This window comes from Columba livia, chromosome W, assembly GCF_036013475.1.
Source record: "Columba livia isolate bColLiv1 breed racing homer chromosome W, bColLiv1.pat.W.v2, whole genome shotgun sequence".
Lineage (NCBI taxonomy): Eukaryota > Metazoa > Chordata > Aves > Columbiformes > Columbidae > Columba > Columba livia.
The window spans coordinates 2,434,691-2,450,377 of record NC_088641.1 but is presented as its reverse complement, the minus strand read 5'-3'; the positions used below and the strand labels follow the sequence as shown (position 1 = coordinate 2,450,377).

The following is a 15,687-nucleotide window of genomic DNA, read 5'->3' as shown; positions in this document are numbered from 1 at the left end:
AAACAAATAAAAAAAATTACTGTTTACTGTTAAGGGAGTTGCCAAATCCAGTGCACTTCAGGAGCCAGGGGACTCCTAGTCTGCTATAGCCAGATTCTGTGTGCTCTTAAGACCCAGATATCTTTCATCTCAGTCCAATAGATGCAGTTACTGCTGTTCCCATTTGCAGGTCCAGCTAGTAGTGAGACTGAACATGTATTCCAAAGATGCAGATAAACACACACAACACTAACACAGCTAACCACATAAGCTAACACAGAGCAATGCCTTTACCAACACCCACATAGACAGCAGTAGCACTCACATAAACATGAATGCAGATAGTCCAATTCTGTTCTTCCTCTCCAGCTGATCAGGACTGAAGTTGACTAGTGAAACATTCACAAACCTTCACTCACAAGCATAATCCATTTATGGACTGATTGATTACCTAAGTCATTTATTTGGATTTTACTTTCCCTATCCTATTTAAATGAAGTCCAACAGTAAAGTGCTGGGAAATATAGTTTAAGTGAACAGATTTCCAGAAACTGGTAGAGTTATACCAGTTTTATACTAGAGTGAGAGGAAAGTCAAGCCTAGCTTTTATATACTGTTTTCCAGTCAAGGCAAATTGTGAGTATGATGTATGTGTATAAAACTAATGTTATTTTTGTTCTTTCATAAAGGGGGAACTCCAAATACCATTATTATGGGATTCGTGTCAAACCAGATTCTCCCCTTAATCGACTACAAGAGGACATACAATATATGGCTATGAGACAGCAACCCATGCAGCAGAAACAGCGGTACGGTGTTAAATGAAACTATTTTTTCACATTTCTAGTTCTTGGAGACTCCCCTGTCCTCACTTAAATGACAAAGTTGAACCTCTAATGGAAATTGTTTAACTTCTCTTCTCTTCTGAAAAATAAAGGTTTGTCAGATCTGCAGCTGATATCACTGGAGTATGATCAGCTGACATGAGAGAGCGCATACCTAAAAACTCATACATTTTTAAAAAATGATAATAAAATTAAAATATGACGCAGTTCTTCTGAACAGGCACTTCTTGGCAGTCTTGGGTTATTTTCCCACAAGCTGGAAAAAAAGTAATAAGAGCTTTGAATTTCAAATTCTGTTATTCATTTTCATTACTTTAAGCAGCACATATATGAAGTTATAGAAGAGGTTGTGATTAGGTTCAGCTTTTTGTTGATTTCTTCCTCCTGGCAAGAACTGATGTGTCAAAACCCTAGACTTGAGGAGAAAAGACTTGGGTCTCTTCTGGGCTGTTGCGGTTTAACCCAAGCTAGTAATCTAAACCACAATAGATGCTCACTCACTCCTCACCCCCAAACAGGGGAGAGAATCGAAAGGGAAGGGAGAAACTTGGATTGAGATAAACACAGTTTACTAAATAACAAAATAATACTAATATATACCACTACTAATAATATATATTAAAATGGAAAGTAGAATATGAACTAAAAGATACTCAATGCAAATCCTCATGAACTCTGTCCATGACAAGCAGCCAGTCCCAGGAAAAGAGAGCACCCTGGTCCCAAACAGCTGGGGAAAGAGGAAAAAAAGGCAGAAAGGCTCAGAGGCCCACTGCAAAATGACAGGATGGCAAAAGGCTGAACTAAAGGAACTCCTGAACAGAACTCCACTGAAATGGAGCAGAACCAGGACAGGTCTCCGTCACTGTCTCCCCTCTATCCGGAAAATCCAACTGCCCTTAAATATGAAGCATAACACTGATGGCATGGAATATTCTTATTGATCAGTCTGGGTGTCAGTCAAGGTCTGCCCCATCTATGACCCCCTTCCTAGCTGCCTCACATCTAGAAGCAGAAAGCTCAGAAAGACCTTGGCTCCCAGACAACAACTAAGATAACAGTAAGCTATTACATTCTCTTTGTTCCAACTCAAAAACACCGGAAACTTACTTGAAGAAAAACATTAACTCTCTACCAGGGGGTTATCTTCTTGTTCTCAAACTAAATCCAAACACCGACCATGCTAGTTATGAAAAACAAAAGTTTCTAACTGCATGAAGGAAATTATCTTGCTTTCAGTCAAACCATCACATGGGTTCTGCTTGGAATAATCCCATGGGAGGCAGTTCTACAGGGCAAAGGAGTCCAGCAGAACTGGTTGATTTTTCAAGTATCACCTCCTCAAAGCTAAAGAACAGTCCATCCTGACATGCAGGAAGTCAAGCAAAAGTGGCAGGAGGCCTGTGTGAATGAAAAAGGAGCTCCTGACAAAGCTCAAGCATAAAAGTATACAAGAGGTGGAAAAAGGGTCAAGAAACTCAGGAGGAATATAGAGAGACTATCTGAGTGTGCAGGGATGGTGTTAGGAAAGCCAAAACCCAGCTATGAAAGACAAGAAGATGATTGGGAGTTGTCAGCATGTATTTATGAAGGGGAAATCATGTTTGACCAACCCAATAGCCTTCTAAAATGATGTGACTGGCTCAGTGAATGGAGAGCAAGGGATATTGTTTATATTGACTTGAGCAAGGCTTTAAACACTGTCTTCCTGTCAGGGAACAGTGAGGGCTGGCTTCTCCTTAAGGGATGGAGAGTTGAGCACCATGATATGCATGACAGGGGCCTTACCAGCCTGGGCCCAGTCCCACAGTATCCAAGTGAGGCAAGCAGGGCAGACCTGGAGATGGTAGTCAGATTCAAACAAGGGTCCATATCATCAGACAAATTTGTGATGATGAGGCAGGTGCATGGTCAAGTCAGAAAATCAGTCCACAAATCAGACTTGGATCTGGTGAGGGTATAACCAGGGTCAGATACAGTCCACTGATCACTGGGAAGGTCCCTAGTGGCAAGACAGGCCTAAGGTCAACCCAGAAAGCTGTTGGGATCCAGATCAATGGGATCCATAGCAGCCACAGGCATGGCTGTAGCTGAGCTAGAGATCAATAGTACAACGTAGGGATCTTATCAATGTGTATAAATACCTGATGGGAGGGAGTAAAAAAGTAAGCCAGACTCTTCTCAGCATTGTCCTTTGACAGAACAATGGGCAATGGGCACAAAATGAAAAACAGGAAATGTCATTTGGTTGGAAGGCACCTCTGGAGATTGTTTAAACCACTCCCTCCAGCTCAAAGCGGTATCAGCTAGAGCAGGTTGCCCAAGACCATGTACAGTTGAGTTTTAAATATCTCTAAAGATTAAGACTTCACAGCATTCCTGGGCAAACTGTTTCAGTGTTCAACCATCTCTAGAGTAAAAAACAAACAAACAAGCAAACAAAAACATTTTCTTATATTTAAGCGGAATTTCCTGTATTTCAATTTGTGTCGATTGCATTTTGTCCCTTCACTGGACACTAATGAAAATAGCATGGATCTGCTTTATTTATTCCATCCCAACAGTATCTATATGAAGTAGTTTTGAAGATTTTTGTTCATCCCCTAAATCAGTTCAGGTGTGCAAAGATTTCAGCAAAATACATCTCCAAATCCCAGCCATTCTAAATAGATGAAATGCAGAGAGCAGGGAGCTAGACTGATTGTGTGATATTTACTAAGAAAAACTTAGTACTGTCTCTTTCATGCGCAAAATCAGATATGCCAACATACTTTTCAGAAAAGAGGTGTTTATCCAACAGAAAAATTAGAAATTTTCATTGAAAAAAGCAGGAATTCATGAACCAACTGTTATCTATGCAATGTTTTGTGTAAAAACTGCCAACTTTGAAGTATTTGACTTAACATTTTTTGATGGAAAGCTAGACATTTTAAAAGCAAGAGTAGATGCTTTCATAGTATTTTTATCAGTTCACAATATGCTTATCATAGTACTAATTTTAAACAAAAGTTCATATATATATAATCCACAAGTATTTCTTATTCTGGTATGTTTAATACTATTTTGTTGTCCTCTAGCATGCATAAATCTTTACTTTTACTATTTATTTCTGTTTATATCCTTATTTTGCAATTTTTAGGATACAATTTGGTCAGATTTTCCCCTGAAATGTGTATGGGGGAAAGAAAAATTGAAAATATTAATATCATTGCTTGTTTAATGCAAATCAAGATTCTCATTTATGTACTAGACCTCAGAAATTAGAGTTCAGGAGTGGGGGAAAGGATAAAAGAGCCACATGTAAGAAAAACAAACAAACAGAAGCATGCCTTAAGCTGCACTGCAATTTTTAAACACTGTATCTCTAAACTAAGACTTCTGCAACACTTATGAAGCATGCTTAGTATACATTTGAGAAGTTTGGTGTATATCTATATATTTGTATTAAATTTATCTTCCAGTATTCAGAATTCTAGCATGTTGTAACATGAGATAAATGACTTAATGCTATAGTTTGAATCATTAGGAGTAATCTTTCTTATTTTCCCGTTTTACCAATGTTTCTAATTTTATTTAAAAACTAAAAAAAAGTTTTAACATCTGTGCAATAATTTTCTTATAAGAAGACATTCAGAGCAAAGAGAATCTAAGAATCACAAATGTTTCCTTCTCCCTTCTGATTACTCAAATTGGGAAATATTATTTATCTTTCATCCTTTAGAATCAGCTGTGAACTGTATTAGCTAGTTTTATCAAATTTACCCCGCTCCATCAGTCACATCTAATTGGATAGACACTTCTAGTTCTTGACTTGTTGACAAACAGTGTGAGCTGAATTTATGCTACAGATAACTTTTCTTCATTCTTTCTTAATTTGAAAGGTCATGCAACTTTCCTACTTGTGTCACATTGTATTGGATATATGTAGCAAAGTTTGGGTAGTGGGTAAGGGGCTGCCCTGTGCAGACATAGCTGGTTCCAGCTGGCTCAGCAACAGACCCAGTGCAAGCCAAAGCTGAGCCAATCAACAAAGTCAGTGGTGCCTCTGTGAAAACATACTTAAGACAGGGCAAAAGCCACCAGACACATAGAGGAGGAAGGGGGGGGGGAAAAGAATGAGAAACAGCAGTATGAACATCAAGGTCAGAGAAGAAGGAGGGGAAGGAGATGCTCCATGGCACCAGAAACAGTATTCACATAGCAGCATGCTGGAGCAGTTGGATATTTCATGAAGGAACTGCAGCCTGTGCCCATGCCAGAGCAGAGGAGAAGTGTGAGAAGAAAGGAGTGGCAGAGAGATACTGTTATGTATCAGCCATAACACCTTCCCACCCATCTCCTTGAGCTGCTCATTGCCTCACTGAAGGGACTGCAATAACAGTGGGGGAAGAAGAGGAGTCTTGAATGAAGGCATGAAGCTGAGCCTGGGAAAGGAGGGAGAGTGTTTTAATATTTGTCTTTTTGTTTCCTGCTACCAGAATTAGTAATTACATTTCTATTTTAATTGGCGATAAATTAACTTAATTTTACCTAAGTTGAGTCTGTTTTGCCCACAATGGTAATTGGTAAGCAATCTCCTGTCATTATCTTGACCCACAAGCTTTCTTGTTCCTGTTCTTCCTATTTTCTCCACCTGACTCACTGGGGTGGAGGGTATGAGTGGTTGTGTGGGAGTGTCACTGTCAGCCAAGGCTAATCCACCACAAAAATGAATATATCCAAAGACCTGCTAGAGGTATGCTTACGTTCGGTGTTTGACATGGGCCTGAATTCAGGGTCTGAGATTTCAGGCATGAGTTTCAGTTGAGTGGCAACAATCACTGAGATAATTCAAAGGTGGTGCTGCTAGTTACTGAGTTCCAGTTGTGGTCAACATGACGTATGGGAGTACTACTTCTCTGTTCCAATAAGGAATATAAAAACAGTAAATCTAAACTATAGTTGACTGTTGCTAACAGTCCTATCTCCCAGCTGAGACAGTAGCTTGGACACAACAGACACAGATCAAGAGATTTAAATCACCTTTGTACTGGAACAGAAGAAATGCACAGGAAGGAACTTGCCTCACTTATATAGGTAATAGCCCTGCCTTTCAACTGGAGCTGCTGTATGGCTCAGACTTTCAAATGGAAGGCTGGTTTGCCTTTGACATACTGCTGCTAGATGGTTTATGGGAAGGAAAGGCCAGGATGTTTAAATAATTGAATTCACAGAATCACAAAATCACAGAATGATTAAGGTTGGAAGGGACTTCTGGAGGTCATCTTGTCCAACCCCCCCGTGCTCAAGCAGGAACACCTACAGCCAGTTGACCAGGACTGCGCCCAGATGGATTTTAAATATCTCTAAGGAGGGAGACTCCACTGCCTCCTTGGGAAACTTGCTCCAGTTCTCAGTCACTCTCACAGTGAAAAAGTGTTTTCTGATGTTCAGAGGGAACCTCCTGTGTTTCAGCTTGTGCCCATTGCCTGTTGTCCTGTCATTAGGCACCACTGAAAAGAGCCTGGCTCCATCTTCTATGTACCTTCCCTTCAGGTATTGATATGCATTCATGAGACTCCCTGTGAACCTTCTCTTCTCCAGGTTAAACAGTCCCAGCTCTCTCAGCCTTTCCTCATAGGAGAAATACTCTAGCCCCTGAATCATGTTCATGTCCTTTTTCTGGACTCTCTCCAGCATGTCCATGTCTCTCTTGTACTGAGGAGCCCGGAACTGGACACAGGACTCCAGGTGTGGCTTCACCAGTGCTGAGTAGAGGGGAAGGATCACGTCTCTCAACCTGTTGGCAATGCTTTGCCTAATGCAGCCAAGGATACCATTGACCTTCTTTGCAGAAAGGGCACGTTACTGGCTCGTGTTCAACTTGCTGTCTGTGAGGACCCCCAGGTCCTTTTCTGAAAGCAGCACAACCCTCTGGAGTATCAGCTACTCCTCTCAGTTTTGGTGCTGTCTGAAAAGTTGCTGAGGGTACACTCTGCCCCATCATCCAGATGATTAATGAAGATGTTAAACAGGACTGGACCCAGTATTGACTCCCAGGGTACACTGCTAGTCACTAAATTTGTTGCTACTGATCACCACCCTCTGGGCCTGACCACTGTGGTTGGTTGACCTTGGCTGGCTGCCAAGTGCCCACCAAGCTGCTCATCAGGACAGAGGGTGAAAAATATGACAAACTGCTCATGGGACAAGATAAGGACAGGGAGATCATTCAGCAATTACTGTCAAAGGCAAAACAGACTTGGGGAAATTAATTTAATTTATTGCCAATCAAACAGAGTTGGATCATGAGAAATAAGAACAAATCTAAAAAAAATTCCTCCCAACCTTCCCTTCTTTCCAGGCTCAACTTCACTACCAATTCTTCTACCTCCTCCCCTCAAGTAGCACAAGGGAACGAGGAATGGGAGTTGCGGTCAGTTTATTATGCGTTGTCGCTGCCTCTCCTTCCTCCTCACACTCTTCCCCTGCTCCAGCATGGGATCCCTCCCATGGGAGACAGTCCTTCACAAACTTCTCCAATGGGGGTCCTTCCCATGGACTGTAGTTTTTCAGTAACTGTTCCAGCATGGGTCCTTTCCATGGGATGCAGTCCTTCAGGAACAGACTGCTCCAGCGTGGGTCCTGCACAAGGTCACGGGTCCTGCCAGAAAACCTGCTTCTGTGTCAGTTCCTCTTCCTGCCAGGAACCTACCCCAGCATGGGCTCTCCATGAGCTGCAGCTTCCTTCAGCGCACATCCACTTGTTCTGTTGTGGGTTCCTCACAGGCTGCAGGGTGGATATCTGCTCCACTGTGGATCTCCATGGGCTGCAAGGGGATGACCCGCTTCACCATGGTCTTCACCATCGGCTGTGGGGGAATCTCTGCCTCAGCGCCTGGAGTACCTCCTCCCCCTCCTTCTTCACTGACCTTGGTGTCTGCATAGTTTTTTGCTCTCACATTCTCACTCCTCCCTCCCAGGTGCTGTTTCAATGCAGATTTTTACCCTTTCTTAAAGGTGATATGAATGTCACTGATTGTTTCAAGTTTGGCCAGCAGCAGGCCTGTCTTGGAGCCGGTTGGAACTGGCTCTGTCTGACACGGGGGTGGCTTCTGGTGTCTCCTCTCAGAAGCCACCCCTGCAGCCCCCCCCACTACCAAAACTTTGCCTTGTAAACCAAATACAGCTGTTCAGCCAGTTCTCAATCCATCTCACTGTCTGCTCATCCAGCCCATATTCCATCAGCTTGTCCCCCCAGAACAGTGATTTAATTGTAAAAGTTTATCAAGTTGGTTGGACTTGGTGAATCCATACTGTCTACTCCCAATCACCTCCTTGCCCTTCATGTGTTTGGAAATGGTTCCCAAGTTTAGCTGCCCTATCACCTCAGGACCAAGGTGAGGCTGACTGGCCTGTAGTTCCCTGAAATTATCTATCAGTTCTGGGTCAAAACCAGGTGTGACATTTATTCGTAAATGGATCTCACAAAAAAGAAAAAAAAAAAAAGATTAAGAATAAAATAAAAAAATAAAAAAAAAAAAGTGAAAGAAGAAACCCTAATATGTTATTAGAGCTTAGTTTGGTTGCTGTTTCTGAAGCCCTTAGAGTTTGTTTTTTGGCAAGCCAGAAGAGTATAAGCCTTTCTTTTTAATGAAAACAGATACTACCAATAAATTATATAAGTGCATGAATTGGATTTCTGAGCTAATACTAAATACTAATACTAAATATTGAGAGTCTCAGTAAATATTTGAATATTGTCCACACAGCAACTACAAGGAAGCAGCAACATTTGCGGAAAAACTTTTTTCTTTGTCTTGTGATGTAGTCAATACATTTTGACTTAGTTCTTTTTTAATAGTTTCTACTTTTTTCTTACCTTTTGCCTTCTTTTCTGTCCTTTTAATACCAAACAGGAAGTTTGTCATGTCCTATGTTATTCTATAGTTAAATATATGTCTGGAATTACCAGAATTTTGGATGCTTGCTTCTTATGGGAACTTTCTGATAAACTAAAATCTAAGTAGTTACACAGGGCATTCCTATTATCTGTTTAATAAGACCAAAATAAGAACATGCTCACAACTAACTCAACCACTTCTTAAGAGGAGCGTTTTCCGAGTAGAATTTGATGACATTTTCTAAAGTTACTAGAAAATGTTACAATCTGCACAGTGCAATTTCAGACTTCATAGAATCATAGAATGTCCTGAGTTGGAAGGGACCAACAAGGATCATTGAGTCCAACTCCTGTCCCTGCATATGACAACTCCACAGTTCACACCATGTGTCTGAGGGTGTCATCCAGTCTCTTCTTGAATACTGTCAGGCTTGGAGCCGTGACTACCTCCCTGGGGAGCCTGTTCCAGTGTCCACCACCTTCTGGGTGAAGAACCTTTACCTAATGTCTAGCGTAAACCTCCACTGGCACATCTTCCTGCCGTTCCCTCAGGTTCTGTCATTGGTCACTAAAGAGAAGAGTTTGGCACCTGCCCTTCCTCCTTCCCTTGTGAGGAAGCTGTAGATCACGATGAGGACTCCTCTTAGTCTCCTCCAGGCTGAAAAAAACAAGTGAATTTAGACGTTCCTCAAACAGCTTCCTCTCCAAACCCTTCACCAACTCCATAGCCCTCTTCTGGACACTCTCTAGTAGCTTAATATCTTTTTTATACTGTGGTGCCCAGAACTGCACACAGTGCTCCAGGTGAGGCCACATCAGTGCAGAGTAGAGCGGGACAATCACCTCCTTTGAGCAGATGGCAAGGCTGTGTTTGATGCACCCCAGGACACGGTTGGCCCTCTTGGCTGCCAGGGCACACTGTTGGCTCATGTTCAACTTGCCGTTGACCAGAACCCCCAGATCCTTCTCCACTGAGCTGCTTTCCAACATCTCATCCCCCAGTCTGTATGTACAGTCAGGGTTCCCATGTCCCAGGTGCAAAATCCGGCACTTGCTCTTGTTGAACTTCATGTGATTGGTGATTGCCCAGTTCTTCAGTTTGTCCAGATCCCTCTGCAGGGCCTCTCTGCCCTCGAGAGTGTTAACAGCTCCCCCCAATTTTTTGTCATCAGCAAACTTACTAAGCAATCCCTCAAATCCTGAGTCTAAGTCATTTATAAAGACATTGAGGAGTCATGGCCCTAAGATGGATCCCTGCAGAAACCCCAACATAACCCCATTTGCTAGAACCCTTTGAGCCCGGTCCATCAACCAATTGTTCACCCACTGCATTATGTGTTTATCCAGCTGTATGCTGGCCATCTTGTCTAGGAGAATACTGTGAGAGACAGTATCAAAGGCTTTACTGAAATCCAAAAAGATCACGTCAATAGGCTTCCCTTGGTCAACTAGGTGGGTAATGTTGTCAGAGAATGAAATTAAGTTGGTCAGGCAAGACTTTCCCCTCATGAACCCATGTTGGCTAGGACCAATGACTGTGTCGTTGTTCAGATGTTTTTCAATAACTCCCAGAATTATCTTCTCCTTGATTTTGCCAGGAACAGAAGTGAGGTTGACAGGTTTGTAGTTGCCAGGGTCATCTCTGTTGCCCTTCTTGTAGATTGGGACAACTTGAATGACAGTTCAAATGCATTGCATTCTGCACCAGGGTTTCTCTAGTTTTCTTCTGGCTACAAGGCTATTTCAAAAGCACAAAACTTCTGAGTTCTTATCAATAAGAGTTGGGGCAGAATTAATTTTCATTTTTGTTGGAGATAGCAGGCAGAATCTTCAGCCTGTCAGTGTGATGGTCTTAACATCTGACCATCCAAAACAGGATTCCTATTTGTATCTTTGTCCTTTTTATCACAGTATCACAGTATGTTTGGGATTGGAAGGGACCTCAAAAGATCATATAGTCCAATCCCCCTGCTGGAGCAGGAACGCCTAGGTGAGGTCGCACAGGAACATGTCCAGGCGGGTTTTGAATGTCTCCAGAGAAGGAGACTCCACAACCTCCCTGGGCAGCCTGTTCCAGTGCTCTGTCACCCTCACTGAGAAGAAGTTTTTTCTCAAATTTAAGCAGAACCTCTTGTGTTCCAGCTTGATCCCATTACCCCTTGTCCTATCATTGTTTGCCACCGAGAAGAGCCTGGCTCCATCCTCATGGCACTCACCCTTTATATATTTATAAACATTAATGAGGTCCCCTCTTAGTCTCCTCTTCTCCAAACTAAAGAGACCCAGCTCCCTCAGCCTTTCTTCATAAGGGAGGTGCTCCACTCCCTTAATCATCTTCGTCGCCCTACGCTGGACCCTCTCCAGCAGTTCCCTGTCCTTCTTGAACTGAGGGGCCCAGAACTGGACACAATATTCCAGATGTGGTCTCACCAGAAATTTTTTGTGACTTGACTGATGAATAGAATAGAATAGAATAGAATAGAATAGAATAGAATAGAATAGAATAGAATAGAATAGAATAGAATAGAATAGAATAGAATAGTTGGAAGGGAGCTACAATGATCATCTAGTCCAACTGCCTGACCAAAAGTTAAAGCATATTATTAAGGGCATGCTCCAAATGCCTCTTAAACACTGACAGGCAAGGGGCATTGACCACCTGTCTAGGAAACTTGTTCCAGTTTTTGACCACCCTCTGGGTAAAGAAATGCTTCCTGATATCAAATCCAAACCTCCACTGGTTCAGCTACTTAAAGTCTAAGTAGCCTTCTCAGACCTTCTGAGCTCATGAGAAGTTTGTTACATTTTAAAATTATTTAAATTCCCTTGTCTCCAAACAGATGCATGGCCCTTCTTAAGGTGATTAAACCTTCTTTTTGAGGTACTTGATTCATGGGAAGGCAAATCCTTTGGAAAAGGAAAGATTGTGTTTCTGTTTAGTGTAAATGATCTTTAGGTTTCAGTAGTATAGTTTTTAAACTAAATTCCACAAGAAATTGATAGTTGTGCTGTGATATCAGCTTTATGAATTTTATAATGTATTGCCTGCCTTCTACCTTTCCTTACTACAACTATTCTGATGTTATTTTTTTCTTGTGTGTGAACTAGGAAAGCTGTATCTTGAGACTGAGAAATCAAGCAGAACAGAGCATGATATTACACTTACAAAAAAGTGAACATAAAGAATAATTTTGTATTTGGTAATTTTGTAGGTACAAGCCTGTGCAGAAAGTGGATGGAGTTGCAGATGGTTTCACAGGAAGTGGTCAACAGACAGGCACATCTGCTGAACAAACTATAATTGCCCAAAGTCAACATCATCAACAGTTTTTAGGTATGAACAGATGTGTTATACTATTGTATAAATAAAATAAACTCCATTATCGCCATGAACATCAGATTGTATGGGAATTGCGGAAGATTGGGCGAGGAGGAGAAAGGTAAATACGCTCAAGTGACCCGCAGCTGGGGTATAAAGAAAGCATATACATCACACTAATTGTTTTACTCACCTTGTGTGCTTGACAAGTAGAACCTCTGTGTGAGATAGCATAGGCCTGAGAGAAACCCTACAGTACCTTAGCATGTCTGAGATTCCTGCTTTGTTTTGAGAAAGAGCAGAGCACAGCAAGAAGCTGCATCTGCTCTAAGCCTTTAAATATAGGTGAGCGTAGCCGGCCTAATGATCTTCCAGCAGGGCTAAACTTATCAGCGCCTGCGTCCCCGCTTACGCCACCTCTGCCTGGGAGCTTAGGTGCGGCTACGGAGATCCCCCAGTAGAGAGGTAACAAATAAAACTTGCTCTTTGCAATTGCATTTGTGGCCTCTGGCTCTTCTCACGACGTGCCTGTGCTTGTGTACACACAGATCATGCAAATACAATAATTATTTTAGTTATGTTGCCCTGTTTAAAACTCTTAATGATAACAGAACAAAAAGATATTCATAGAGGTTATATGTTCTATATTGTAAGACTTCTGCAATATTTAAAATGCATCATGCAGATATAAAAGAATAAATGTGTAAAATCTACTTGCATGGTAGATTTAAAATATATTGCAATGCAATTGTGATGAAGCATATTATAAAAAAATGCATACTGAAAATCTTGCCCTAAAAGCTCATTAATTTCCACTGGCTTCCCAGTTTTTTGAATATACATATAGATTGGGATTATATTTTTGCACTGCAGTTGTGTTGTCCATTGACTAGAAGGTGCACTGAGTCTGTGCTGCAGTGTTATAAATGGAAAGAGCCAAATAGTTATAACCAGAAACCCAAAGTTCATGTTTAAAAATGTGCATTTTGTGCATTCATTGATGTAGCTAAGCATACTGATTCCTCATTTGTGGAAGCAAATGGCAATTTAGTAATTTTCAAATATAAAAAATCTCATTAAATGTGTGATTGCAATAATTGTATATTTAGTTTTGAGTTCATATATTGGGATTTTGAAACACCACATCCTTTGGGCTAGCTTTGCTGTTACTGAAATCATTGGGAACCTTAGGCTATAGTTTTAATGTTTTTGAATTTTCCCTTCCACATCCCCCCTAGTTGAGAGTGCATTTTCCCCCCAAACCAGTGTATCTCTTGGAAACATTTATGAGAAATAGTAAAAGCACATGTTGATTACAGTTGAGAGTCTTGTAAGTTTAAAATTAATATATGTTACTGAGTTTACTAAACCCTAACATGCATGAAAATGCAAACACTATTCAGTTGATCAAAACAAAAAGTATTAAATCATACTAATCTCTTATGTACTGGCATAAAAATACTGCTTCATCCTGTCATATTCTGAAAATGCATCTTAGATTTTTTTATAAACAAGTACAATATGTATGTGAAATCATTTTCATCTGCTATCTGTGAAGAATAGTTTAACATCTCCTTTTGCTTAAAAAATAGCTAGCTGGTTTGTTCACAATTTTATTGCAACTTTAAAATATATTAAATATGAAATATATCCCTCTTTGGGCATTATGACCTTCTATACTTAATTTCTTTACATCATCCTTAAATGTTTTCTAATCGAACTATAGTTGGCACCATTCACAATAGCTTTATTCTGTTATATTGTCATGGAAACAGACGCATCTCGAGTACTTCCAGAGTTTGGAGAAGTTGAAATATCTTCTTTGCCAGATGGTACTACCCTTGAGGACATAAAATCACTGCAAAGTCTTTATCGAGAGCACTGTGAGGTAAGAGAAAAGAGGCACAGTACAGGATGACTGACACAAAATGTATTACAGCCAGCCTACTTGTATCTGATGTGCTCCTCAAATATCTGGTTATTCTGCCAGAAAGGACATTTGTAAAAAAAGACTTCTCTGGAATTTCTCTCTTTAGAGGGAAAGTAAATAACATGTAAAAGAATACCAATATTGGAATGTAATCATGTGTAGGTTTTGAGAATTTTAGATAAACTGAACTTTAGATAACACATATACAGACTTTTGCTTTTGTTTGTAGGAGTTTAAATCAAACTGAATTATTATTTCTGATGTTCATGTTGAAATCAAACTCACTTTTTCCTTCAAGTTTTAAAGAAGCAGGTTTTTTAAGAACTTAAAGCCATATTCGATCAGGTCCAGTCAGCATGGGTTTATGAAAGGCGGGTGCTGCTCGACCAGCCTGATCTCCTTCTATGACAAGGTGACCTGCTTAGTAGATGAGGGAAAGGCTGTGGATGTTGTCTACCTAGACTTTAGTAAAGCCTTTAACACCATTTCCCACAGCATTCCCCTGGAGAAACTGGCTGCTCATGCCTTGAATGGGTGTGTGCTTCACTGGGTAAAAAACTGGCTGGATGGACTGTCCCAAAGAGTTGTGGTGAATGGAGCTAAATCCAGTTGGCAGCCAGTCACAACTGGTGTTCCCCAGGGCTCAGTATTTGGGCCAGTTCTGTTTAATATCTTTATCGATGATCTGGATGAGGGGATCAAATGCACCCTCAGTAAGTTTGCAGATGATGCCAAATTGGGTGGGAGTGTTGATCTTCTTGAGGGTAGGAAGGCACTACAGAGGGATCTGGACAGGCTGGATCAATGGGTCACAACAACCCCATGCAACATGACAGGCTTGGGGAAGAGTGGCTAGAAAACTACCTAGTGGAAAAGGACCTGGGGTTGTTTCTTGACAAGTGCCTGAATATGAGCCAGCAGTGGATTCATGGAATCATAGAGTGTCCTGAGTTGGAAGGGACCCACAAGGATCATCGAGTCCAACTCCTGTCCCTGCATATGACTGCCCCACAGTTCACACCATGTGTCTGAGGGCATTGTCCACTCTCCTCTTGAATACTGTCAGGCTTGGGGCCGTGACTGCCCCCTGGGGAGCTTGTTCCAGTGCTCTACCACCCTCTGGGTGAAAAACCTTTTCCTAATGTCTAGCCTAAACCTCTCCTGGCACACCTTCTTGCCATTCCCTCGGGTACTGTCATTGGTCTCTAAAGAGAAGAGTTTGGCACCTGCCCGTCCTACTCCCTTTGTGAGGAAGCTGTAGACCATGATGAGGACTCCTCTTAGTCTCCTCTTCTCCAGGCTGAAAAAAACAAGTGAATAATTTAGACGTTCCTCAAACGGCTTCCTCTCCAAACACTTCACCAACTTCACCAACTCTTTTGGACACTCTCTAGTAGCTTAATATCTTTTTTTATACTGTGGCTCCCAGAACTGCATGCAGTACTCCGCGTGAGGCCATATCAGTGCAGAGTAGAGTGGGACAATCATCTCCTTTGAGCGGCTGGCAATACTATGTTTGATGCACCCCAAGACACGGTTGGCTCTCTTGGCTGCCCGGGCACACTGTTGGCTCCTGTTCAACTTGCTGTCGACCAGAAGGCCCAGATCCTTCTTTGCAGAGCTGCTTTCCAACATCTCATCCCCCAGTCTGTATGTACAGCCAGGGTTGCTGTGTCCCAGTGCGCCCAGGTGACAAAGAAGACCAAGAGCATCCTGGCTTCTATCAGCAATA

General features: G+C 41.6%; 1 protein-coding gene across 12 annotated transcripts in view; it reads left to right on the top strand.

Annotated features, from left to right (window-relative positions):
- LOC135577041 (transcription factor RFX3-like) overlaps positions 1–15,687 on the top strand; it is a 181,976-nt gene that overhangs the window by 128,494 nt on the left and 37,795 nt on the right. For all 12 annotated transcript variants that reach the window (XM_065044674.1, XM_065044676.1, XM_065044679.1 and 9 more), the window contains 3 exons: positions 669–788; positions 11,919–12,040; positions 13,801–13,913. In XM_065044674.1, the coding sequence (XP_064900746.1) occupies positions 669–788; positions 11,919–12,040; positions 13,801–13,913 (355 nt within the window). The remainder of the gene's footprint in view (positions 1–668; positions 789–11,918; positions 12,041–13,800; positions 13,914–15,687) is intronic.